Genomic DNA, 27348 nt, shown 5'->3' with positions numbered 1-27348 from the left:
ATTATGAACGTGATGTTGCGTAGCTTGTCAGTGATCTACGGCTCTGTGTATTAAATGCCGCTCCATCTGAAAGCAGGTGATGGAGATTTACTGCTAATCACAAAACCAGCTTTACTAACGAGATGCGCATGATCATCGCGTTTGATATATTGCACAGCCCTAGACTGCAGGCAGGCCAATTCAGCACCCGGACTCTTCTACTACGAAGCCATGCTCTTGTAATAGCTGCAGTATGTGGTTTTGCATTGTCCTGCTTAAATTCACAAGGCCTTCCCTAAAATAGATGTCGTCTGGAGGGAAGCATATGTTGCTCTAAAACCTTTATATACCTTTCAGCATTCATTATGCCTTCCAAAACATGCAAGCTGCCCATACCGTATGCACTTATGCACTCCCACACCATCAGAGATGCTGGCTTTTGAACTGAACGCTGATAACACGCTGGAAGGTCTCCCTCCTCTTTAGCCCGGTGGAGACGCGTCCGTGATTTCCAACAAGAATGTTAAATTTGGACTCGTCTGACCATAAAACACTTTTTCACTTCTGGACCATGTTCACATATGGCTTCATTTTTGCATGATAGAGCTTTAGTTGGCATCTGCAGATGGCACGGCGGATTGTGTTTACCGACAGTGGTTTCTGGAAGTATTCCTGGGCCCATTTAGTAATGTCAATGACAGAATCATACTGATGAGTAATGCAGTGTGGTCTGAGGGCCCAAAGACCACGAGCATCAAACAAATGTCTTCGACCTTGTCCCTTACGCACAGAGATTTCTCCAGTTTCTCTGAATCTTTTGATGATATGCACTGTAGATGATGAGATTTGCAAAGCCTTTGCAATTTGACGTTGAGGAACGTTGTTTTTAAAGTATTCCACAATCTTTTTACACACTCTTTCACAGATTGGAGAGCCTCTGCCCATCTTTACTTCTGAGAAACTCTGCCTCTATAACTGAGGTGATATGTAAAAATAATTTTACATTTCACCTCAGTGATAAAACTAATGGATTCAGATGGCGATTTATTCACAGTGGAGGAGCGAGTTCTGTGATCCTGCGAACCAGAGAAGGTGCTGCTCACGTGGCCAGCCACATGATTGTGTGCCGTAAATCAAATTAATTTTATTTACAAACTTATTCTTATTATTGTGGAAAATGCATTTAAAAATACTTATGTAAAATGTATTATTATTATTCCAAGCATATTTTATAATGTATAATACTATTTATTATTTGATTATTTAAATCTCCTGTTTAAAAATAGGAAAATACGTGCTAGTTGTATATAATTATACACAATATATATCCGTTTATATTACACATTTTAAAATTGTATTGCATACCTGCTGCTGCCATAATAAAGACCCATTTCGAATGTTTACGTGCTTTTCTTATCTTTCTGCTCTCGCTGTGGTGGAGCAGTTATGAAGTGTTGTTCTTTTAAATACTTTCCAGCATTTCAGAAATAAATAAAATATGTTTGCAAATTACACCGAAGTACAACAGTTACCGTACGGTGTTTGGAAGTGTTCAAAAAGGGTTTAAACGCTGAACTTTTAATCAATTTCTTCTCGTAAACTCAGATGTGGGTTCGGACGACAATTAAATTACCACACGACCTTGGTGTTTGTCAAAAAACAGTTTTGGCCGGGGATTTTTACGGGGGTGGTGAGAGACAGACGTCTTGGATTCAGGCGGCAATTAAATCACCTACTACCCCCTGTATATGGTGAAAATGACTTGCGTCCCCCTGAGAAACAACTACCGTCCGAATCGGGCTTAAGACATCCCTTTTATAGCTAATCATGTTACAGACCTGATGTCAATTAGCTTAATTAGTTGCTAGATGTTCTCCCAGCTGAATCTTTTCAAAATGTCTTGCTTTTTTAGCCCTTTGTTGCCCCCGTGCCAACTTTTTTGAGACCTGTAGCAGGCATCAAATTTGAAATGAGCTCATTTAGTGGATAAAAGTGTAAAATTTCTCAGTTTAAACATTTGTTATGCTCTCTATGTTCTATTGTGAATAAAATAGTAGCTCATGTCATTTGAAAGTCTTTTAGTTTTAATTTTATTCAAATAAAAAAAAAAAAACATCCCAACATTTCCGGAATTCGGGTTGTAAATGTTAAACAATTCACATGTTAAATATCTTTGCAGAAAAGATGCATGAACTACAGCTTCATATTGTACAAACTTGTCTTAATAATACAAGGCAAATGTTTTTAAAAATCTCAAAAGTCAAGGTAGCCTAATTCAAAATGACTGAAGGTATAATGTAGTAATCAGTAGACTATTATTAACTATAAATGTTCTGTAAAAACAACAGCAGCTTTCAGTCTGTCACCATGATGCAAACATGAAATATCAGACATACAGTAATAGTTACAGGTTGCGCTGCTTTTCCATTGTTTTTTCAATGTAAACATGGACGCTCGCGTCTCATGCATGAAATGGCATTCTAAAAACGCAGCGCTCAAGTTAAAAGAGGTTCACTTCTATCTCATTGCATGTTTTTCTATTCCACTGCCTGCGTCGCATCAACACAAAAGTGCATTCTGTGTGAATGGTGCCTAGCGGTAGATTTATGGTATATTCACTGAGCGCGTGACATGTGAGCATGTTGTCAAAGTGTCTAATTCAAAATAGCGATTCCTCGATTTCTAACAAATTAAATCGTGGCAAAACATTAAATTCGAATTAATCAGGAAAATCGCCCCTCCCTATCTTTTAACTGTAGAGTGCTAATGCTTCTTATTTGTTCTGTCTTGTAGCACAGGACATCGAATGGTTAATAGAAAAGGCATTTTAATATACTCCCTTTTTAACAAATATTGTGTCACTGGACGTCTTTGTCTTTCAGTGCATTTGAATGCGGTGCATTTCTATTGATTTACAATGCTGTGTCTGTAGGACAGATGTCCCGAGCACGGAGGCAGATCAGAAAGTCACGTGAGGGCTGTGGTGAAAGGGATTCAGCTGAACCTTGACACTGTGGATATCTAGATGTTTTGCTCTGCTCATTGTTGATTTACCTATAAGTTTACTCTCAGAATGGCAGTAACTGAGGTGCAGCAAGTGATTGTAAATGAATTCACTCTGCATTTAGGTTATGAACAGCTATTTATTGATTTGATTATCTGAGTAATCGTCCATGTGCAAGGTCATTTTTAACACGTGCCACTGTGCATTGGAATTATGCTTTGCAAAATTGCATTTTATCTGATATTTATCCGAGACTGATAATTGTTATATTGTGCTCCCAAGTATTTGTGAAAGAAGATCTTTATTATATTATATTTAGAACAAATAATTTGAGCCTTTTAAAGAAACAGTTTTTCTGTTATGAAGACTATTTTATTTGGCACTGTGAGTGAAGTTGTTTTATTTCCTAGTCTTCATCACTCAAGATGCATGTAATGCATACTAATGTAATCACAATTCAGATCTCTGTGCTCTGTTGATCTGATTCAAATGAGAAGCCAGACTGTGTCAGCTATGCCAAATTTAGCATGCTTTGTAATGTTTATTAAACCTTTATGGCAGATGGCTGTGCACTAAACCATGCATTAAACCAGGCAGTTAAATTTCCCAGACTGTGTGTTGTTATCTCACTTACAAGGACGCTTTTGCAAAAGCGAATACATTTAAAGCTACTATTTAGGGGAGAGAGTGTATTTTAAGGGTAAAGCATGATAGATTGCAGATTGAGATGGTGCCTAAATTTGTGCAAATGATATGAAGAATAATTATGCATTTTTGGTTTGTTTGTCTTTTTCATTTGCATATGCATTTTTCAAGTACCACTGTATTTCTAATAAACAAATACAATTAAATAAATAATAAGGGCCAATGAATATTGAAAGAAATTAAATTTTTTAAAACCCCATATATTTTTATTATTATTTTTTAAACAACAATATATTTTGCTAGTATAATAATACATCTTTGGTGTCTCTGTAGTATCACACAAACTTTACAACGTGTAATATCAGAGAAAACTAATATAATGCAAGAAGGAAAAATCCTTAACCACAGCATGAACAAGATATAAATATAAGTTATGCAGTGGCCTGATGGGACCGCTACCAGAGGAATATTTTGGTTGGCATGATAGATTTATTTGGAAATGTAAAAATAGGGTCCCAGATAGCAAATTCGGAGGATTTATTAAGAATTTCTCCAGGTGAACGTGCTGCTAGATTGAAGTAAAGGAATAAGCAGAAGACCATGCGAGAGTAGATTTATAAAGGTGGAATATTTTAAAATATAACAACATTTCCAAGTAGGCATCCTTGATTTGAGCTTCCAAGAAAGGAGAAGTGTGTGTGTATGTGTACCTACTTTACCACATTTTTTGGGTCAAATGTATACCCAGAAGAGAGCTAAATCTGACAAACCCTCTTTTGGGGGTGTCCTCATTTGTAAATATTGTGTTTAAGAAAAGAAAAGAAACGAAACTCTTTAAAATTCTGAAAATGCAGAAAGTTTTCTGTTAGAGTTAGGTTTAAGGTGTGGGTTATGTTATTGTATTCATAACTAGCTGTATTTAAAAACAGAAGTCAATGGAATGTCCTCATTTCGATAGCTAAGTAAACTGTGTGTGTGTGTGTGTGTGTGTGTGTGGGTGTGTGTGTGTGTGTGTGTGGGTTTGCAGTCAGGGTCTTTGCATATAGCCTCTGTATTGGGAACCTCACCCAGTTTGTGAGTCCAGCTGCATGAACAAGCACGTACACACACGTTCAGCTTAAACACACACATTTGTACCTTCATGTCTTGTCTTGTGTGTTTTGGCTTTAAATATGAATTCTGTTTGGTTTGACCTGAGCCAAATTGTGGGTTAAACCCCCTCTAAGAAACACAAACATACAGGAAGGCATAACACACAACATCAGAGTCAGAGAATATTTTCCTACACTCAAATTAGCAACTTCAAACTGCATGTTTTGTTCCTCAACTGCTGTTTGTCTGGTTTATTGTACTTCTCTGAACTTCTCTTTTGCTAACGTCATGGATTTATAACAGGTCACAGATATTTGACATAGTTTTGGAAATGTCATTATGGGTTATTTGTTTTTCAGAGAGTAAATGTGATCATTGTTTGTACTAGAATGTGACATTTTCTGTGACTTTGAAGCAGTTTATGATTGGTTGTCTATTGCTGAACATCTCCCTGTAGCATCCTGGCATCCTTGTTTTTTACGCTGTTTATATTTCACATTACAAGTGTGAAACGTTGCTTAACATAGTGTTGAAACTACACTTTACTCATGATTTTAAAATGAGTTAAGTGTTATGATGGTTAGATGGAAACAGAACAAAATAAAGTGAAAATAAAATGCTGTTGACTATTCATTACAAAAGGCACAAAAAATCATGTGGGCTTCGTGAACCAATCACAGAACAAACTGGTATTTTGGTGTGCTGGTATTCAGTGAGCAGACGCCCAAAGCTTTTTCCTGAGTTTGTTGTTGTTTTTCTATTGTATTTTTTAATATCACTGCGTTCCTCGGTCACTTCTGTAGCGCTTGGCTTTCCTGTGGCTGTTCTTTCAACACGCGTACACACAGTCTACAATCTCACACAGATCTGTTGTCTTTGCACTACAGGAAACACACTGCGTGATATTTGCTGTGTCCACAAAAGCTGATGTGGAAGTTACACAGTATAAACATGAGAGCAGAGCTTCATCCTTCCTTATATTGGTTTATGTTCATGTATTTGTATTCAGCGAGGATAAATTACATTGTTCAATGGTTCTCATTTTACTCTAGATTTCTATTTTAAATAGATGCTATTCTTTTGAACTTTAGAATTAATCAAAGAACCCTGAAAAGAACATGTATTTCAGTTTTATCAAATTATTAAGCAGCACAACCATTTTCAGCATTGATGATGATAATAATAAACATCAGCATATTAATGATTTCTGAAGGACCATGTGGTAATGACTCACTCAGCTTTGCCATCACAGGAATAAATTACATTTTGCATTATCATAACTTTGTTTACTGTCTTTTTAAACAAATAAATACAGTTTTAGTGGGTGTAAGAGACTTCTTTTAAAAATCTCACACTTTTGAATGCTAGTGCATGACGACATTAATTATGGATAGATTTTTTTGTCTTCTTCTCTTTGAATCACTAGTTGAACTCTTGTCGTGTGCCAGATTTCTGTATTTTGACAGTTGGCTTTTGAGAAATGCTAAAAAAAAACAATAGCTTACAATTGAGCTTGTTTTGGTTTGGTTCATTAATCTGATGTATTATGATTTGCTTGGGTAAAAAGCCTTGGAGAGCATATGATTGATTATATCTGTTGTTCTACGCTGGCATGGATGACAGCTGTATTTATAGTCAGTCAGAGCAGATGTGCTGAGCAAACACAGCCTTATTATTAATATTAATAGGAAATGACCGACATGCACTTTAAATTTCAATCACATTTTGCCACACAAAAAAATGACATAGAAGGAGCATTTGTAAATATAATATTTAAACAAAATATTATTTCAACTATTTGTATCCACTAGTCGTCAGTCAAAATTTGATGACAATGGAGGAAGAGGTAACACCCTTGGCACACCATAGTACATGAGTTTGTGTTGCATTTACATAAGCACTCTCTCTTCTAATGCATGCACATAAAGAAGATGTCTATATGCATGGCTGGCATTAAAATATAGGTGTTTCTGTCATTCTAAAATTAGAGGAGGTACTATCCGCCTTCTTTTCAGATCTGAATTATGCATTAGTTTAGCGCTTGCATTTTTAAAATGCTGATATCGGACACTTGTAGCATTGCAACCATGGTTACTATAAAACCCTTTACACAATTCAGACCAAGCTTACAGCACTGACGTACAGGCAAAAATACGAAAGTATGTCACGGATGAACATGGTGGACCAATCTGCTTTAAGGAGTCCATTCAGACCATGACAGCAATGATCTTTGAGAAACCAAAAGTTGGCTTGACATGTCATTCTTAATGTTGCTCCTTGCTGTTTCCCTTTTTTAGAGAAAACATGTAGTGATGTGGCTCAAATGTAGTTTTTAATTCATTTGTATGCTTTCTTTGGCAGGGCGATAAAAATAATGGATTTGATGTACTGTACCACAACATGAAACATGGCCAGATATCCAGCAAGGAGCTATCAGACTTCATCAGAGAAAGGTAAAACTGTGTGTGTGTGTGTTTTTAGTTGTTCTTCTTGTTGTTTTTAAGGGGATGAAGGGAGTTATCTCAGAGTGTTGCACTGTATTCATGACAGCCCGTCATAACGCAGACACTCATCCTTCCTAAAAATTGTATTTTAGCAGTGTTGTTTGTGTTAAGTAAAACTTAAATTTGTTAAAAAGCGCTATTATTTATTGAAATAAAGCTATAAATAAAATATAAATATTACTTGAAAAACTTAAACTTAAAAAAAGTATTACTAAAACTGTTATTAAAACCAAAACTGACATAAAAAAATAAACTACTGATAAATAGAAGTATCAAAAATTATTAAAAAAAAGACAAACCACACAACAAAATTACTAAAATTTTAAAACTTTAAAAATAAAACTGTAAGTGAAGTGTTATGAAGTCTGTTCTAATAGTCTTTACAAGAAAATCTTTTTGTAGACTAAACAGCAGAAACCACATCAAACCTGATCTTAATCTCATCACTTTTTGAGATTTTCTTGTTCCAAAAACATGCTAGTTCTGTCGGATCATTCACCTGTACAAGCGTTGAAGCTCTGCTAGAAATCTTGCTTGTCTCACACAAGCTATTCCAGAGCTTTTCTCTTAAAACCTTCCAAATGTTCTTCAGGAATGCTGCAAGTCCTCCATAAGCCTCACCACCCGTCACACATTTCACCTGCTTTAACGGTCAATGCTGTGTTAAACAAATGGAAAGAATTCACACTCTGAAAGATTTAACATGAGCCGAGGTTTTAAACCATCTCATGCGCTCTGTGACTGACAGAGGAATTTTGCGGATTCGTAATACCAAACCATTGGAAATGCTATTTGTCATTTTAACAAGTTCTTAGTCTTGATTTGTGTTCTTTTGGCTATGGTATTGTGAGATTTTTTTTCAGAGGATGTTGAGTGGTTTGGCCACAAATGGAGCGTGTCTGTCTCCCTCTTCTGGACGCGGTGTGACGCTATACTACCAATCAAATTTGTGGGCACCCTTTTTGTTTTTACTGTTTTTCACATTTTAGAATAATAATTAAATCAACCGAAATATACATAGTGACCAAAACACCATGGGCTTCGCTCAGATATCTCAATTTGAAGTCAGACTTTTAAAACAGTACTAAATGGGTTCACATGTTTGCTGAGCTCGCACTGCTTTTTCTTCTGTTTGTTGTAAAAATCTTTGTAAAATTAATGTGGAGGCACAATTGATAAACTAATTTCAAACAAAGGCCTTTGTTTGCCTATATGTAGAGGTATCCGTGTCATTTGCACAACTTGCATGGAATAACACTTTTTTTTCTTTTAAATCATTCTTTTAAATAATTTTTTCCCCCATTATTTGTGAGAGTAAAACCAAAATGTTGTATAAAAATTTTTTTATACTAAATAATATTCAGCATTAGATGGCCTGTCATTATTTGGGTTTTATTGATTACTCACGTATGGTTTTCTCCCCTTTTGTCACAGAGCCTCCATAGAGGAGGCGTATTCAAGATCGATGACCAAACTGGCCAAGACTGCCAGCAACTGCTCTCAGCTTGGGTAAGACTGTATGTAGGGCCCTATGAAATCTGTTTTATTTTTTCACAAATTACGTTTTTTCCATTTAAATTTTTCTATACTCTGTTTTAATGGTTAAATTAAATTGTATTAGTCAAAAACATGTCAAATTAATTGAAATTCTGAAATTTAATTTGTTAAAAGTTTAACTTTTTTTTTTTTTTGAAGCCCCTATGGACCTATTTAAGCACTATTTAATTCAGTTTTATTATTACCAAATTCTATGTTTTCCATTTATTTTCTGGATTCCATTTTAATGGTTTCATTACACCGTCAAAATAAAAGTTTGGTTTAACTTGAAGAAACTGTGACAAATATGTTATTTAATATATATCCGTCACAGTTTCTTCAAGTTAAACTGAACTTTTATTTTGACGGTTTGCTGTGAAGACCTATGTGTTTCTATGCGTATATGATATAACAAAAATGTTTCTCTCAATAAACGGTAAAATGCTCATGAAATAACTCTCAGAGCAGTTCTAGCAATCATATTCATGTGTTCATATGCTCATATATTGAGACATCAGAGTCTGAAAACACTGCGAGCATCATGCATATTTAAATAGTATTTTGTGGCTTAATATTCACAGACTAATTCATATCATTAAGAGTACTGACCTACTTTTGTTTTATTCATACGTGTATGTGTGCATGTGCACGTGTGAGTCTAAGAGTTCACAAGCCCAGTGGGTTCATTATGAACATCATTTCAATAATGCATTTATAATGAGCTGGAAAACCCACATCATTTCAACGTCTCTCAGGCTTTATCCATACAGCCCAAGCTCATTACATGCAAGGGAAAAAAATGAATACCCACACCTGCCTGGAACATTTTTGAATCTTTATTCTATATAAACTTTATTCTGGCAAGCTTGCTGTACTTTCTTTGCTAATGCAAGACATATTGCCAGTCAGGCAAAACTTCATAAGATACTTCAAAAAGATCTGCGGGAAGAAAGCAATTAACTCATTGTTATTGCTATTATGGTCCTGAAATAGCCAAGGTTTGTACAATAACTATTTGCAAAATATGCTAGATGCAGTTGTGTGAAATGAAAGCTGGTGTTTTGCTGTGCTTTATTCCACAGAACACGAATTTCGCACCCCCCTCACTTATCATATTGTCAGTACAGACATTATAGTGTCATTAAACCTTGCACAGAGCCGTTCCATTAAAAACAGCAGGACCAGAGGATAAATCTGATATCGAGAGAATAAACACTCCTTGGTGTTAAATCACAAATCATGTTTAACACATTTTCCGTTTTATTTGTTCAACGTGTGTGGAGTATTATGCCTAGAGAAGAAAATGAAACGACCGTTTGTTCCACAGGACGTTTGCACCGGTGTGGGATGTGTTTAAACAATCCACCGAAAAACTGGCAGTGTGTCACATGGAGCTGGTCCGCAAACTTCAAGAGCTCATCAAGGAAGTCCAGAAATATGTGGAGGAACAAGCCAAAAATCATAAGAAGGTATGGGAGCTGCCGTCATCTTTGGTGTTTGATTAATATTCATGTAAGTTTGCTCTTAACATGCCGCATAGCGAAGTATGAACCCAATTTCTCAGCTAAATGAGTCTGCGGTACACATGTCATTTCATAAAAGAGGTTAGAGGTCTGGTATGTAATCACTGTAAGATAAAACCCATATCCATCTTTCAAAAATAGAGTGAGGAGTATCATATGAAATGGAAATATAATTGCATATTAATAATACTGGTCTCCTGTGCAGTATGTCCAGCTATTAACTTCACATCTCTGAACTGTTCATGGATATGGTCCTCGTCCTCCAATTAAAACGTCTAAAAATGAATCTTGTAGTAAGAATAATAATAGTAATAATTTGACATTTGTGCATTTGTAAATTTATCATCTCAAAAGAAGGTTATCTTGAGTGTTTTGTTGAAAACGAAATAAAAATTAGTAACGGTGGTAGTAGTGATCTGTAGCTAATATTCTTCTTCTTTATTAATTATGAAATATTGAATTATTTATTTACAAATGTATTTTAGTCAGCCATATGTATAGAGAGAAATGTATTTCTTTGATGTTATTTTAATAATTAATATAATTTATATTTGCAATTAAATAATGAATAATTCTAATAAGATCCCAGGCTTATTTTTCAGTTTTTTTTTTCTGCAGAGGAAGGGATGAAAAAGCAAAAAAGTCAAGTCTCTGGAGTGAACATGTTTTTGTGCATGTGTAATTTTTAAACGCATCAAGGAACATCAGCCAGGTGCTGTGAATGTGCTTCTCTGTATGTCAGGTGGTGACGAGTCTTGGGACGACAAGACATGCCAGCTGGGTTTATCTTCTCAGTATTCTTTTCTTCTCATGTTTTTTGTTAAACTTATGCATATTTGCACATATTAAATATTTGTACAGTTTGCACAAACAGAAACCCAATGGCTTTTTTCCGGTCATGGTCTGATTTCTTCATTATGCTTCATACTTCATATTTCATTCAGCATCTGTTGGTACTTTGGTTAAATCAGTTTGAAATATCTCCAAATGTAATTTGACATTTTAAGCTGTCTGATGATCCATTTGTAATTCAGTTCCCGAGTGAGTATTATTTAAATTTTAAACAACTTTTTAATATATTATACTATTTTGAACTTTCTATTCATCAGAGAATACTGAAAAATAAAGTGCATCACTGTTTTCACAAACATATGAAGCAGAAAAAAATGTGTTCAATATTGCTAGTAATAAGAACCATTATTAACGATTAAGCACCAATAGTTATTGATCATAACAGAGCAGCATATCTGCATATTAGAATCATTTCTGAATGATCATGTAACACTGAAGACAGGAGTAATGATGCTGAAAATTCCATTTGATCAAAGCAATTAAATTACATTTGAAAATATATTTACGTAGAAAACAGCTATTTTAAATTGAAATAAAATTTCTCAATATTACTATTACTGCAGCTTTGGTGAGCAGAAGAGTCTGGTTTCAAAAACATTTGACCGGTTATGGGTCGTACTATATATGGGCATTAAAAAAATATGTAAAGTGAAGAATATTAATAGTATTTTAATGACACTTTTCACCTGACAGCATAAATGAAAAGCTGTACTAATAATACAACCATGATTTTTAAATATATTTGAGAGAGAGAGCAGAAAGTTGAATGGGTGGCAGCCTCATCCTTGAAGTTAGTTCATAAGAGTCTAATATAAAATCTATAAATTCAAGGCTTGTGGACAGGCGAGACGATTAGGACTGTGGAAATTACATTTTTTAAAGATAATACTAAAGCTCTTTCTGCTTTCTCTGGCATGTAGACAAAGGAGGAGGTGTCATCCACGCTGGAGGCTGTGCAGAACATCCAGAGTGTGTCACAGGCCTTACAGAAGAGCAAAGAGAACTACATCAACAAGACACTAGAGCAAGAGCGCATGCGCAAAGAGGGGGCCACACAGAGAGACCTGGACAAGGTACACACACACACACTTAGACATGAATGGTAGCCCAGAAGTTTTGGAACTGAGTACTGAATAATACTTGAAAGTTTGCCGGATTAATCCATGTAGGATTCTCCCTTCATCCACTGAGCTAAGATGTGCTAGATGTAAGAGGCAATTCAGCAGATACAGTATCTCACAAAAGTGAGTACACCCCTCACATTTCAGCAAAAATTTTAGTATAATTTCTCAAGGGACAATACTGCACAAATGAAACTTGGATATATTTTAGAGTAGTCAATGTACAGCTTGTATAGAAGTACAAATTTACTGTAACTCAACATATAACCGTTATTGTCCAAATAACTGGCAACAAAAATGAGTACACCCTAAGTGAACATGTCAAAACTGTGTCCAAAGTGTCAATATTTTGTAGTGGCACCATTGTTATCTAGCACTGCCTTAATCCTCTTGGGCATGGAATTCACCAGAGCTGCACAGCCTGTTGCTGGCATCCTCTTCCACTCCTCCATAATGACATCACAGAGCTGCTGGATGTTAGACACATGGTGCTTCTCCACTTTCCGCTTGAGGATGCGCCACATGTGCTCAATAGGGTTCAGGTCTGGAGACATACTTGGCCACTCCATAACCTTCACCTTCAGCAGCAAGGCAGTTGTCATCTTGGCGGTGTGTTTGGGGTGGTGGTTATGTTGGAAAACAGTTTCTGAAGGGAGGGCATCATCTTCTGCTTCAGAATACCACAGTACTTGTTGGAATCCATGTTTCCCTCAATGAACCGCAGCTACCTAGTACCAGCAGTAGTCAGTAGCCCGAGACCATGATGCTACCACCACCATGCTTGACTGTAGGCAAGGCACAATTTTCTTGGTACTCCTCAAAAGGGTGTCGCCACACATGCTGGACACCATCTGAGTCAAACAAGTTTACCTTAGACTCATCAGACCACAGGACATGTTTCCAGTAATTCATGCTCTTGGCCAGGTTGTCTTCAGCAAAGTGTTTGCAGGTTTTTTTGTGAGCCAGCTTCAGAAGAGGCTTCCTTCTGGGATGACGGCCATGCAAAACGACTTGTTGCAGTGTGTGGCGTATGGTCTGAGCACTGACTAGCTGACCTTCCACTTCTGCAACCTCTAAAGCAATGCTGGCAGCAGTCATGTGTCTGTTTTTGAAGCCAGCTTCTGCATCTGACGCACAGCACAAAGACTCAACATCTTTGATCGACCCTTGCAAGGCCTGTTCCGAGTGAAACCCGTCTTGGAAAACCGCTGTATGACCCTGGCCACTGTACTGTAACTCAGTTCCAGGCTGTTACCGAACTTCTTATAGCATAGGCCATCTTTGTGGAGAGCAACAATTCTAAATCCACAGAGAGTTCTTTGCCATGAGATGCCATATTGAACATCCAGTGGTCAGTATGAGAGAATTGTACTCAAAGAACCAAATTGTAACTGCTCTAAAACAAGATACACAAAATTGTATGGCCCTGTCAAGCAGACAAAAACATGAACATGATGAATAGGACATGTGGCTTTGATGTATAGCTGTTATCACTTAGGGTGTACTCACTTTTGTTGCCAGCTTTTTTGACAATAATGGCTGTATGTTGAGTTATTTTCAGAGGACAGTAAATCTTTGCTGCTATACAAGTTGCACATCGACTACTCTAAAATATATCCAAGTTTCATTTCTATAGTATTGTGCCTTGAAAAGATATACTAAATTCATTGCCGAAATGTGAGGGGTGTACTCACTTTTGTGAGATACTGTACAAAGGAAAGGTCAAAACACGTTCTCTTAAGGTGACTAAATATGTAAATTTCTCTCTGTCTGTTTTGTGTTGTTTGTTTGCAGACTGGACTGAAGGTCAAGAAAGCCACAGAGACCTACAAGTCATATGTGGAGAAATATGCCAATGCAAAGACAGAATTTGAGCAACGAATGACAGAAACTGCACAGGTACAACTGTGTGAAGTGTCAGTGTGTGTGTTTGTTGAGGTGGTTAATTGTCTCTGCAGGGTGTGTGTGAGCCATGGAGTCCTCAAACATACAAAGCTTAAGCTTTTTATTGATTTTCTTTACATGATCCACACACGCATGCACAAACACGTTTTTTCCCTGTGGTCACAGATGTTCTGACTTACACTGTCATTATCTTGTTTCCGCTCATTTCCTCATCTTTTTCTCCTCTTCCACTTAAATCTTCTAAAACCCTACTGTCAGTCTGAGAGGAGCATAAACAGCAAATCAGGCATGCAGCCATGCTTGACACACACACATCCCACATACACACATGCATATTTATTTTCACTGTGTTTGTGCATGTTACGCACTTTTTAGCTTGTCAGACCACCCAAATAGGCTAATCATAGAGTTGTGCCAACAATATAAGAAGGGGTCTTATGTAGAGACACACACACACACAGGATTGTTGTGGAAAAAGATTCTGTCTGATTAAGTATCATTACCAACATCGGCTTTCAGCTTCAATTTTCGAGACTGACTAAAACTAGTATTATCCATTTTTGAACTGCGTTTGCACCATTTCAAAACGATAGGTCAATTAAAGGTTGTGTGTTTGTGTCTACAGAAATTCCAGGGCATTGAAGAGGAACATGTACTGCGCATGCAGGAGATTATCCATTCATACTGTCAGTCTGTTGAAGAGACACACATACAGATAGGAGAGGTAAGCAAAGAAATACACACACAAATGACCCTTCAATTTATTCACACAAATGTAATAATAATAAAAGTATATATATATATAAGTCCGTATCCAGTAATCTCAAAACAACTGAAATAGTAAAATTCAATGCTGAAAAGGTCTGGCAACACTGAATTAAGTCTGAGATGTGGCTGTTGCATCATTGTTTAGCTGTAGAGGGCGTCAGAGACCCTTAGATATGCAGAAGTCCAATAAGTAGAAATCAACTTCATAGCATGAGGCTGTCTAATTAGTCCTTCCTTATCGATCCGCAAACCAATTGCCGCTAATTCAGAGTGATTTATAACATATGCAAACCCTTTTATTCACATTTCCTTGAAGGCAACTGAATGTGCCTTTCTACACACCCACAGCAAAACTGTCTCTGTTTGGCATTTTACTGCTTATTGACCACAGAACTGTTGCATGCTCTGTGTTGGGCTTCCTCCTAACCACACACACTCTTGTGTTCAGCTTTGAGCCTGTGGAGAAGTAAAATTTGAGTTTTTCTGTGGTTATTATGTTTATATTGTTTCTGTTGCACACATACGAGTTGAATCTACTTTCAAGTGCAGCATTTGCTCATGCAGCAGTTAGTGTCACTGTTCGTCTATACATGACATTAGTTTTGAGATCTTGACGTAACAATGGGATCTAGAAGTGGAATGGCAGAGCAAGAAAATGGAATAATGGCATGCATCTTTGAAAGAAGAGATTAGGACAAATTCTTTAATGATATTGTAGTAAACCTTTCAAGAAAGTTATGGGACTGTTAAGTTATGGTATATGCATCTGTGTAGTTAATGGTCAGTGTTTTCCAGATCATAAAAAAAAAGTGTTTAGTTGCCAAATCCCCAGTAAAGTACTGCACAACCCTTGGACCCACTACCCACTCCCATGAAGCACCGTCACTACACTCTTGTTACTTACATATTTATATACTGAATATTTTGCAGTAAATTATACGTTAAAACATTATAACATTTTTAAGAATTGTTTTATACATGGAATTGTGTGTGTGTGTGTATACATATATATACTCTGTGTGTGTGTGTGTGTGTGTGTGTGTGTGTGTATATACATGTATATACTGTGTGTGTGTGTGTGTGTGTGTATATATATATAATTTTAAATAAATGTAAATGTTAACTGAAATTAAACGAAAACTGAAAAAAAACTTAAAAGACGTTTAAAAAACAAATAGCTAAAACTTTAAAACTAAATTAATGGAAAATATAACAAATGAAAGCATTCAAAATATTAATAAAATCTACAATAGTATTTTAATGATACTAAAATAGTGTTCTGAAATGAATCACTTCACCAAAAAAAAAAAAAAGTGTAAGTGTCCCAACGTCTTTTATGAGGTAAAAATAATCCTAGGCTATGTAACGAAAAAAAAAAAAAAAAAAAAAAAAAAAAAAATATATATATATATATATATATATATATATATATATATATATATATATATATATATATAAATAACCCTGTTTCAGAGCTGGTTGGTTTTGTTCATGGGTTCAAAAAAGTTTATTGAAGATTTTTTATATGCTTTACATGCTGTCAATCAGCTCCTCTGTTCCACAAACAGGCAAAAAGGACATGGATACTGAATCAAACTGGCAAACACTTTATGAAGTGCTGTGTGAAAACACATCGGCTGTGAAAGCTAAGCATTGTGTCAGCAGTGGAGATGTGTGGAAGACATATTGCATTTGTCACCATCCCTTGAGGCCTATCAAAACAAAGACAGTCAAAGTGATCACCTGGGGAAATAATGTCACTCATCCTCATTGCGTGCCCTAGCTCTCAACCCTGACTTGCTTGCCTGGGATACAGCTCTAGTTCTGGTAATATGGTGAAGAGCTAAGAGTGAAGGCAGTGATCATAACGCATGATGTATCACTGATGACCATATGACTAGATTTTAATTCAGTGTCACATTTGATCCTGAATTAATGCATTTCTACTGAGTAAAATAATTAATTTCTATCCAAAAAAAATCTTACTGAATCTTCAGAAAATTTTGAATGGTAGTGTATTTGTGTATATGTACTTTTTCACACACACAGAATAGGAGCACAGCAGTTGATGACGTAGGGGTGTGTGTCACAGAGATGTTCTCATTTAAAATCTTTGGAGCTTGCATGTATGATGTGAAACATAAATATCTCATTATTTAGCATCCCCTTCATGTTATGACCATACTATCAAATGACATGAAGTCTGCTCTGAAGAGTGAGCAGTCTGTGACCTATTTTGCCTGGTCAAATGCTGCCAATGCTGAACAAAGTCATGGTACAGTTGTACAGTCAATGTCACTTAGTCTTTCCTGGCTTTTTAAGAGCTTACTGGGTCCCTTTGGTACAACTGGATAAGGAATATTCATACATACAATAGTAGAAACCTCTTTAATCTTCCTACTGATGTCAGTCTTTGTTTTATTGAAACACACAGAAAATGTGTGGTCACTGTAAGGTTTGATTTGTTAATATAGTTTAATGTAAATCCTAACATGAAATAAAAAATGAACAATACTTTGACAGCATTGATTAATCACAGTTAATGTTAATTTTACATGTATTAGTACATTTAATTTTTCTAAATGAACATAAGTTTATTTATCATAAATGTGTCATAGAATTTATGAATAAACATGTTCATTTGAACTAAACCAAATGTGTCGTATGGTACTTTAAAGGGTAACATAACATAAACCTAATAAATATAAAATGTTTTTATGGAACCAAAAAAGATATTTGATGCTTTTCATGCTTTTATACCCATTATATTTCTCCTGAAAATGCACTTTGCTTTTATACCCATTATATGTCTACTGCATTAACATACAAATGCACTTTTATTATATACTCTCTTCTATGCTGTCGCAGTGAAAGTACTGAATGTAATGTAATGTTTTTTTTATGTCTTATTATTTTCAGGTCCAAGAAGAGTTTGTGAAAAACATGGAGAACACTTCCGTTGAGAGCCTCATACAGAAACTGGCAGAAAGCAAAGGAACAGGCAAAGAGAGACCAGGTAACACCGCTAAATCCCTCACACACAGCATTAACCTCTGGCACTGAAATACTTTGCTTTTGATATTATTAACAAGACTGCTCATGAGTTCATAACCAACTGACTTCATGATGAAAATGAGCGTTAGTCTGCACTGTAAACCCACAAATGGAGTATGTTTGACTTGACTGCTGGAGTTTACACTGGAGGATTTGTGGAGCTCTGACCCTTACAGGGGTTTTTTTCAGCCCTGGTCTCAGCAAGCACTGGTCATCACATGCTAACACTAGCATCACATGCTAAGTGGAATGTCAAGCTGGCCCACCTTTACATAAGATTAAGCCACTAGAAATTGATAGAGCTTGACATGGCTACACTTCCCCCTGTGCTCTTGCTATTTTTCCTCACTTATTCCTCCGTGATCTTTCGTTTAACCTCCTGCTTCTCCCTCCTTTCACAGGGTGGTGTTTTTTTCACATTTTACATAGAGAATATAATTTTGCTTGAAGCTAAAGGGGTGTGGGGGGTGCAATTAAACCAGTTTAGCCAACAACTATATTAACAGTATAAATATTGTACACTAGACACTGGATTTTGCCTTTTTCTTGGCTTGAAAGCTGTATGGCATCTTAGAATATTTTATCTCTCTTAGTGAAGTTTCAAAACATTTACTGTGTTTTTTTGAACATCCTGACACTTTGACGTCAGCTCAGCCAATGGCATGAGTTTGAGGTTGGACTATTTTTGTTTTGTTTTGTTTTGAAAACAATCATTTTTACTTGTTTGGTGACGCTAATGGAAAACATAAATTACACACTTAAGCTATAATATAGTTTTCTCACAACTCTCTATTATATATTATATTATAGAATATTATACCGTATTATATTATCAATAACAAAAAATGATTACATAGTTACTTATAATATAGTCTCACGTAGCCAGACCGATGGCAGATTTCACTGGCCAAGGTCCACCAATGAGGTCATTTGACCGACATGTCAAACAACCAATCACAGTTCATTTCGTTCAGCGTCACATTTCGGGGCGTGGAAATGTCGCCACAATAACAGTATGTAAAACTCACGGACATATATTAAAGATTCTATGCTGCGAACTTTAAATATTTCACATACTTTTGAAAATCCAGGGTTTAGTTGATCCTGATCAGCGCTTGTCGTCACAGTTGTAAACACGACGGCTTTCTTCTTTCGTGAGGGGGTTTGGTGTCACGGCATCTTTGTTTCCAGGCGGAACGTTAAAGAACGAGACGCACACGTCTCCCAGAAATCATGTATAATTCAACCAATCAGAGGACGACTTTGAAAATCCTGAAGTGTTTCCACTTTTGTGTGCCATATGCATCAAACGTTTAGCCAGCAGTCCATGGGTGTGACGTCTGAGGCTGAGACTACTTATAATAAAACACATTAGCATTTAAAGTTTTTTAATTTAAAAGAACTGTTTTTGGTTTTTCAATTTAATATATTTTGTCATTTATTAATGCATGTCATTTATCCATGAATATTTATTCTTAATTAATTTGCTGAATGCTTTAGTGTCACATTATCCTTCAGAAATCTTTCTAGAAATATGCTGATTTGGTGCTCAAGAAACATGTTTTATCATCAGTGTTAATAGTTGTTCTGCTTAATATTTTTAATAATAAAATAATAATTAAAAAGTTCAAAAACAGTTATTTGAAAAGAAAAGTCTTTTCTAACTGTCATTTTTTTAAACTTAATTTTATGCATAGAATTTGTCTTTGCCGAATAAAATTATTAACTTAATAAAAAAATAAAATAAACTAACCCAAAATATCCAAATGGTACTAATCTACTTATGTACTGTATGTATGTATAAATGTGTGTACATAAAATATTCCATACACAGGTAGCCCAGTTAAACTATGTATCCACAGGGGTCTAGACTGGAGGTTCAGGCTTTTGGATGCCCTTCATTTGTTTTGACAGCAGAATTAATTGAGACTAAAAACTGTTTTGGTCAACAAAACATTCCTTCCCCCATATCAAGCTGTTCATTAGGGATTGCGCCGCTGTCAGAGCAATAACCTGTGTGGCACACTGATGAAATCAGAGCAGCCCTAACCAGTATAGAGAGAGAGAGGTTGAACAAACTTTGTACTACGGAAACAATCCCGAAGTGACACGCTGGGCTGTAGGGAGGTTGCAAGAGCAGTTCAGCGATATCCAGCTGAGCTGTGAACTGGCCGCCGGCCAGGCACGCAAACTCTCCTTGCTACGCCATCCAAGAGCCCATGCTCAGCATATGCAATTTAAAAAAAAACCATCCTCAGTTAATGCATGACTGCATGCGCCTCTCATATACAAACACGCATGTGTACAAGCATTCACAAAAGCATATATTTACCTAGCTATCTAAATAAACCTTAGACGTTGTTGTTGTTGTTGTTGTTTTAATAAATCTAATTAAAATTACTAAAGACCAGCCATAATAGAAACTAAGCTCGACTAATATTATTTTTTTTTTTAATAAAACTTTTTGAACTATTTTTCTTTTCGGTGACAATCGAAATAATGATTTTGTTAGACATAGCTAACTTCTGTGGACATTTTTCAGCAATAATTCCTCAAAGTGTTGCTATAAACCCACACACATAAATACACGCATGTTCATGTAAACAAAGCAGTCTGTCTGCTTACACGAGTTTAAACAAAACCTAAAACCCTTTTCCAGGTTTAGATGGCATTGTTGTGTCTGATGTTTGGATTTGGGTGCATAAATATTGTTAGATGGAGCCTGGAAGTGTTGTCATTTTCATGTCCCTATCCTGACATCACCTAATTCGATGAAACTTTTTTTTTTTTTTTGGTCCAGCAGCTGCATGGAAATCTTGGAGATTAATCTCCATTGTCCGGTATAAACCTGTTTAGACAAACTTGCTGATTTGTTGTAATGAAGATTTGTTGTTGAGTTCAGGGTTCTCACAGCCTGGGGGGAAAAGCTGTTGAGCAGTCTGGCGGAGCAGGCTCTGATGCTCCGGTACCGTCTTCCTGATGGTAGGAGCTGGAAGAGACTGTGGGAGGGATGGGTGGAGTCCTTCACGATGCTGTTGGTTTTGCTGGAGCATCGTGTAAGGAAGATGTCCAAGATGGAGGGGAGAGGGGCACCGATGATCTTTGCAGCTGTGTTCACTGTCCGCTGGAGGGTCTTGCGGTCAGCAGCACTGCAGTTCCCGTACAAGACAGTGATGCAGCTGGTCAGCACACTCTCAATGGTGCCCCTGTAGAATGTGGTGAGGATGGGTGGAGGGAGACTTGCTCTTTTCAGCTGGCGGAGAAAGTGTAGGTGCTGTTGTGCCGTTTTGGAGAGTGACATGGTGTTGGTGGTCCAGGTGAGATCCTCTGTGATGTGCACCCCCAGGAATTTAGTGCTGCTGACTCTCTCCACAGTCGAGCTGTCGATGGTCAGTGGGGGGTGGTCAACGGAGTTTCTCCTGAAGTCCATCACAACCTCCTTTGTCTTCCCCACATTGAGGGACAGATTGTTAGTGCCACACCATTCAGCCAGCTGTGCAACTTCCCCTCTGTAGTGCGTTTCATCGTTGTTGCTGATGAGACCTACCACTGTTGTGTCATCAGCAAACTTGATGATGTGGTTGGAGCTGAACTTGGCAGTGCAGTCGTGGGTCAGCAGTGTGAAGAGCAGCGGGCTGAGCACACAGCCTTGTGGGGCACCTGTGCTCAGTGTGGTAGAGCTCGAGGTGTTGTGGCCGACGCGGACTGACTGAGGTCTTCTGGTTAGAAAGTCCAGGATCCAATGACACAGGGAATTGTTAAGGGCCAGCAGGTTTAGTTTATTTATGAGCTGTTGTGGGATTATTGTGTTGAATGCTGAGCTGAAGTCAATGAACAGCATTCTAACATAGGAGTCTTTATTTTCTAGGTGGGTAAGAGCCAGGTGGAGGGTTGAGGAAATTGCATCGTCCGTAAAGTGGTTTGGACGGTATGCAAACTGGAGCGGGTCGAGTGTGTTGGGGAGGCTGGTTTTGATGTTGTGCATGACTAACCTCTCAACATATCCACATGTTCTATTCCACTAATAATTAAATTATAATCAAAAAACACTTTTTTTAAAGGAATATTTACCAGAAATATTATTTACTAGAATTTAATTAGGAGAAAAATGTAAATGTGCAGTATTTCTGAAAAAAAAAAAATATATATATTTTTTTTATAAAATCAATTAATTGGACATGCTTTTGAGTATTAAAATTTAATGGAACCATTAAAATTAAATCCAGAAAATAATGGAAAACAGAATTTGGTACAGATAAAACTGTAAAGCTAAATTAATTAGACAGGCTTTTTGATTAATACAATTTAATTTAACCAAACTGAGTATAGAAAAATAAAAATGGAAAAAAATGAATTTGGAAATCAAACGGATTTCATAGGGCCCAATTATAAAACAAATTATAATTGTGGTAATAAAAATAGATGTAAGTGAACAATAGCCATTAGAATTACTTAAAATGCATATATAATGGCAATGAGACAATAATAATTAGTTCAAATAAAGTATCAAAAGCAAGAAATCATATTGTTTTCATATTGCATTACAACAAAGGACTGCAGGGGGTGCAAACGGCCTGACCATTGTTTTTACACATTACTGTGCGATCGAATCCTTGTTTAATATTGACCAAGCACCATTTAATTCAAATATCCACTTAATCTTTAATATTTGGGCATTTCTTTAGGACAGAAATGCTATAGCTGCTGTAATTAAATGAATATGTGGACATCAAAACGTGTAAACGTAGATTTATAAATGATTTACCTTACAAATCTGATGAAATGACTCTCGTTGCGTTCCCAGATGAACGTTATAATAAACTCAAACTCACAGCAACATGCAGAGATGGAGTTTGAGACGCTCCACACATGTAAATGATAACAGTTTCTTTGGAACTACTGTGAAAGGAGCCGCTGTGTGACGCACATACACTGATGTAAATAATTACTTTACTTTTAGTCATTTAACAGACGCTTTTATCCAAAGCGACTTACAAATAAGAAAAAGTAACTAAAACTAAAAGTCAAAACTCTGTCATATGCACACATTTAAGAAATTAAATAAAGTTGACAAATGCATACAACAACATTTCAATACTAAACATTTAAATGAAAAAAAGCTAAAAACAATTCAAAATATTAAAACAACAAAAGATATGAGTATAATAATGCTTCTAACATAACACTAAGCCAAACACCAAAAAACAACTACGTGTATGTACAGCCACACACATATACATTTACATACATATAAAAATAAATTCAATATATATATTATTTCATTTCCATATAGTATGAAGTGCTAAAATAACTCAAATTAAATAAAACTAAAACTGAATAAACAACCTATACAGACATCAACACTGAGCCAAGCACACGTTTTAAAACAACAACAACAACTTACTTACACATAGTGAGAAATGGTTATAAAAACTGAAACAGATGTTATATACAATGGTATATACAATGTTGAGATACCTAAATGCATTTGTAGTGTTTTATTTTAAATTTATTTAGACAAAAAAGTATATTTATAGACCAGAATTTATTTATAGAATAGCTATTTATTGTTTATAAACCATAATATGAAAATACTGCAATTATCTGATTATCGGTATCAGACACAATTGTAATATAATATTATTTTACTAATTTATATCTGTTTTTAATTTTTTAGACAAAATAGTATATACAACAGCTATTTATCGGTTATAAGTCATAATGTGAAAATGCTGTAATTATCATATTATCAATATCAACCAGAACTGTAACATCTATTAAAATTAATTTATATGTATTTTTAATTTATTTAGACAAAATGGAACAGAATTTGAATATTGTCCATTTATTGGTTCAGTCATAACATGAAAATAATTTTCGGATAATCGGTATTTTTTTTATTATCCATTTATCTCCATTTTAAATTTATTTAGTCAAAACAGTATATTTATAGACTATAAACAGCAATTTATTGTAATAAAATACTATAATTATTGGATTATCTGTATCAGAAAGAATTATGCAATCTATTTTTTTAAATTAATTTATATCTATTTTATTTAGTAAAAATAGTACATGTATAGACTATAAACAGCTATTTATAAGTCGTATAAGTCATAATATGTAAATACTGTAATTATCAGATTATCGGTATTAGTCAGAATTGTACTATCTATGTTTTAAATAATTTATATCTCTTCTTAATATCTTAAATTCTTAATTAAAGTGCATATACTGCATTAGAACTGCATGGCATATAATTGTTTAATTAAATCGTAGCGTTTGTGAATTCACAATTATGCTAAATAATTTTTTAAAATGGGTTTGAAATATCATGTGTTTTATGGATTCTCGTCCGTGAAATGCGCCACTTCCGGTATTTTGCCGGTTAGTCGACGCGAGTAAAATGGATTTTGAAAAATCGAATAGTCGAATAAAATCGAAGAATTTTATTCGACTAGTTTTTGTTGTTGTTGTTGTTTCATTTTCTTTTGCAGTTGTTTTGATTTTTGTTTTGTTTAGGGGTTTTTTTTAATGTAAAAGGTTTTCTGAAGGTTAGAGTTATTATTACTTAATTATTACATAACAGCAAAAACAATAACCCCTGGTTTCACAGACCAGGTTTAAGCCTAATCCTCGACTAAAATGTAAGTCTGAGCTGTTTCAACTGAAAGAAACTTGCACTGACTGATATATTAAAATATATATTAAAATATCAGTATTAAAATATATCAGTGCCTTTGTTTTGTCTCAAGATGCACACCAGCAATGTTTTTTTGTTTTGTTCAAAGTACGTTCATAAAAATGACTTAAATGTCCTAATTGAACTATGGCCTAATCCTGATTTAGTCTAAACACTGTCTGTGAAACCGGGCCTAAATGTCTGTGCTATGTCCCTTATAAGACAGTGTGTAGTTCAAATGAATCAAATAATTTGATATATTTAATGATTTCAGTTGAAGTGGGTCTTTCATTTTTTGTGTGTGTGTTTGGGTATGTGTGTGAACTGACAGTATGTGTCCTTTAGTTCTGATTGTTTGATCAAACAAACAAAACAGACAGAGCTAAAAGGGTGAAGTTATCTGGTGCAGTAGAGTAGATCAGTCATACTGTATCTACGTCAGTGTGTGTGATGTGTGCCTGTCGTGACTGCTCTGAACAGTGCACATGAGGTCTGCTCGCAGCCGCCGTTCTCCAGGGAAGCTCTATTGAACCACTCGAGTTAAATATCACACACTTTTGTTTTTTCAGGTCAAGGCATTTTCTGTGCAATGAAAATAGCGCCCTGGGCTCTCTTGCTGAGGTCTGGTGGTAGTAAAATGCTGTCTTTCGTTTTCTTGGACAAGCATTAGCTTTTACGCGCATTAACACAAAAGAAAACATGCCCTTAGAAAAAGGGCCCTTAGAGCACTGAGGGGCATCTCTCCTCTCTCTACGGCCAGTCACGAAAGCACAGAATTAATATTTATATGCTGCTCTGGGTATTTATTGAGAATCTATAGCCAAACCAACTGAGGTTAGTAAGATTAAAATTAGATTTAATTTTGAATCCCGTTATTCTGCGTTTTAACTCTGAAATAAAAACTTGGCTGACGTGTTGTTAGGTCATGACTGCAAAACCCTAAGAAGCGAAATACAGTGAAAATGAAAAGGAGTTTGTTTAATTAAATCCCTTCACCCATGTGTCAGTGTGGAAATGGGTCATGTTGAAAGTCTAAAAGCTTGGAGGTAAATATGCAAAATTGATGAGCAAGAAATGAAGCGTGCAGTTTGTTGTCTTTTGCAGCCAGTCTGTGTCATTTCACTGTTATATTAATTCATATATGCAGTGCAGACTGGTTTACAGCATTTGACTGAGCGTTATTAATGCTGCACGTCATTGCAGTGGATTTATGTGTTTATTTGATTTCTGAGGTTAAAATCAGAAGTGCTTCCAGGCATTTGTGTGTGTGTGTGTGTGTGTGTTGTATGTTGGCTGTGAACTAAATGCTCTGGCTTAAAGGGGAATTCAGATCGTGCTGATTGTCACTAGACCCACTGATGACTCTGTAAATTTCCTTGCCAAAAAATCTGACGTGTGTGTGTGTGTGTGTGTGTGTGTGTGTCACTGTTTTTGTGGATTTATGTGCACGATTTTATAAAACACTGTAAAAACAAAACAAAAAAAATTCAATATTACACCATATTATAATTCTTGATTTTAAGATACTGCAATCATTTGTATTTGATTGTCTGTTGTCATTACAGGGCCCATTGAATTTGAGGAATGTAATGTCTCAATCGCCACAGAAGGTCTGCATTAATTTTTCTCTCCGTTCCCATTTTCGTTTTTTTTTTTTTTGTTAAAAATATAGAATAAAAAATGTTAGTTTTGTAGCCTTTGTGTTCTGTTAAACAGCATAATATCTATTTCAGATGCAACCGTATTTATCTAGATTTGTAATAGTCATTGCTTTGTCTGTTTAGGTGCAAAACCCAGAAAAAGGAAAACTTTTGCCATACCAGGCCGACGGAGAGATAAAGACACAGATTCCACGTAAGTGTTGACTTTGTCTTTTTAATGTAATCTCACTTGCTAAATTAAACTATTTCTATTAGTAATTTTTAATTCTCAAACTTATAGAATTGTGTGAAATACTTATTTTAATTTGACAAAACTTGAGAGAAGTAAACTCATTTTTGCTATGGAGAGTTTTTGCAATTTAGAGCAATTTGAGAAATTATAAGAAGTTATATTTGCTTAGTAATTTTGCATTTGTGGTAAAATTAAGTATTCTCTAATAATCTTTTCTGTGTTTTGAATAGTGAATCGGCTGATGTAGAAGCAGTTGTGAGTATATGCTTTTCTTGTTTTCTATACAATTAGTAGTTTTGTTTATTATCATTATTATTGGAGAAAATGATTCATATTTTGAATGTTTAAATACAAATCCAAAGGTGTTTTTCTTTCATTTCATAACATGAAACTCATTTTCTTCTGATCAAAGTATGCTCTGAGTCGCACCCACAAAGCTCCTTTTGTTCGTCTTTCTTTCAGAACGCTTCCAACGGAGCTCCCCCGGGTTTCTACGGTGCTATAGATCTTCATAACGCCGTGAGTGGTGACCTAATGTTGTTGAAGGATTGTCTATAATTCTTACAATGTTAAGTAAAGACAACATAGTGTACGTACTTCTTGCGATATTGCTAACAATCGTGTGTTTTACCTCAGCCGGACTCTCCTTGTGTTGTGATGTATTGAAGAGTGTGAATAATAGGATTTTGTCTGTGGTGTGCTTTGTGTTTTTCTGCAGAATGTGCCTCAGCTGGACGAGGAGGGCTTCTGTATCCGACCAGAAGTCAACGAGAATGATATCCTTACTCCA

At 35.7% G+C, this 27348-nt stretch overlaps 1 protein-coding gene across 6 annotated transcripts in view; it reads left to right on the top strand.

The window, feature by feature from the left end:
• The window catches only part of LOC306870613 (F-BAR domain only protein 2), a 50757-nt gene that overhangs the window by 3465 nt on the left and 19944 nt on the right, over positions 1-27348 (top strand). For all 6 annotated transcript variants that reach the window (XM_079417994.1, XM_079417996.1, XM_079417992.1 and 3 more), the window contains exons 2-13: positions 7082-7173; positions 8659-8733; positions 10088-10229; positions 12056-12208; positions 14051-14155; positions 14787-14885; positions 17849-17945; positions 26231-26275; positions 26450-26519; positions 26789-26813; positions 27021-27077; positions 27277-27334. In XM_079417994.1, the coding sequence (XP_079274120.1) occupies positions 7082-7173; positions 8659-8733; positions 10088-10229; positions 12056-12208; positions 14051-14155; positions 14787-14885; positions 17849-17945; positions 26231-26275; positions 26450-26519; positions 26789-26813; positions 27021-27077; positions 27277-27334 (1018 nt within the window). The remainder of the gene's footprint in view (positions 1-7081; positions 7174-8658; positions 8734-10087; positions 10230-12055; positions 12209-14050; positions 14156-14786; positions 14886-17848; positions 17946-26230; positions 26276-26449; positions 26520-26788; positions 26814-27020; positions 27078-27276; positions 27335-27348) is intronic.

This window comes from Barbus barbus, assembly GCF_936440315.1.
Source record: "Barbus barbus genome assembly, chromosome: 6".
Classification (NCBI taxonomy): Eukaryota; Metazoa; Chordata; class Actinopteri; order Cypriniformes; family Cyprinidae; genus Barbus; species Barbus barbus.
Note: the sequence above shows the minus strand (reverse complement) of the source record. Positions and strands in the feature narration are given on the sequence as shown.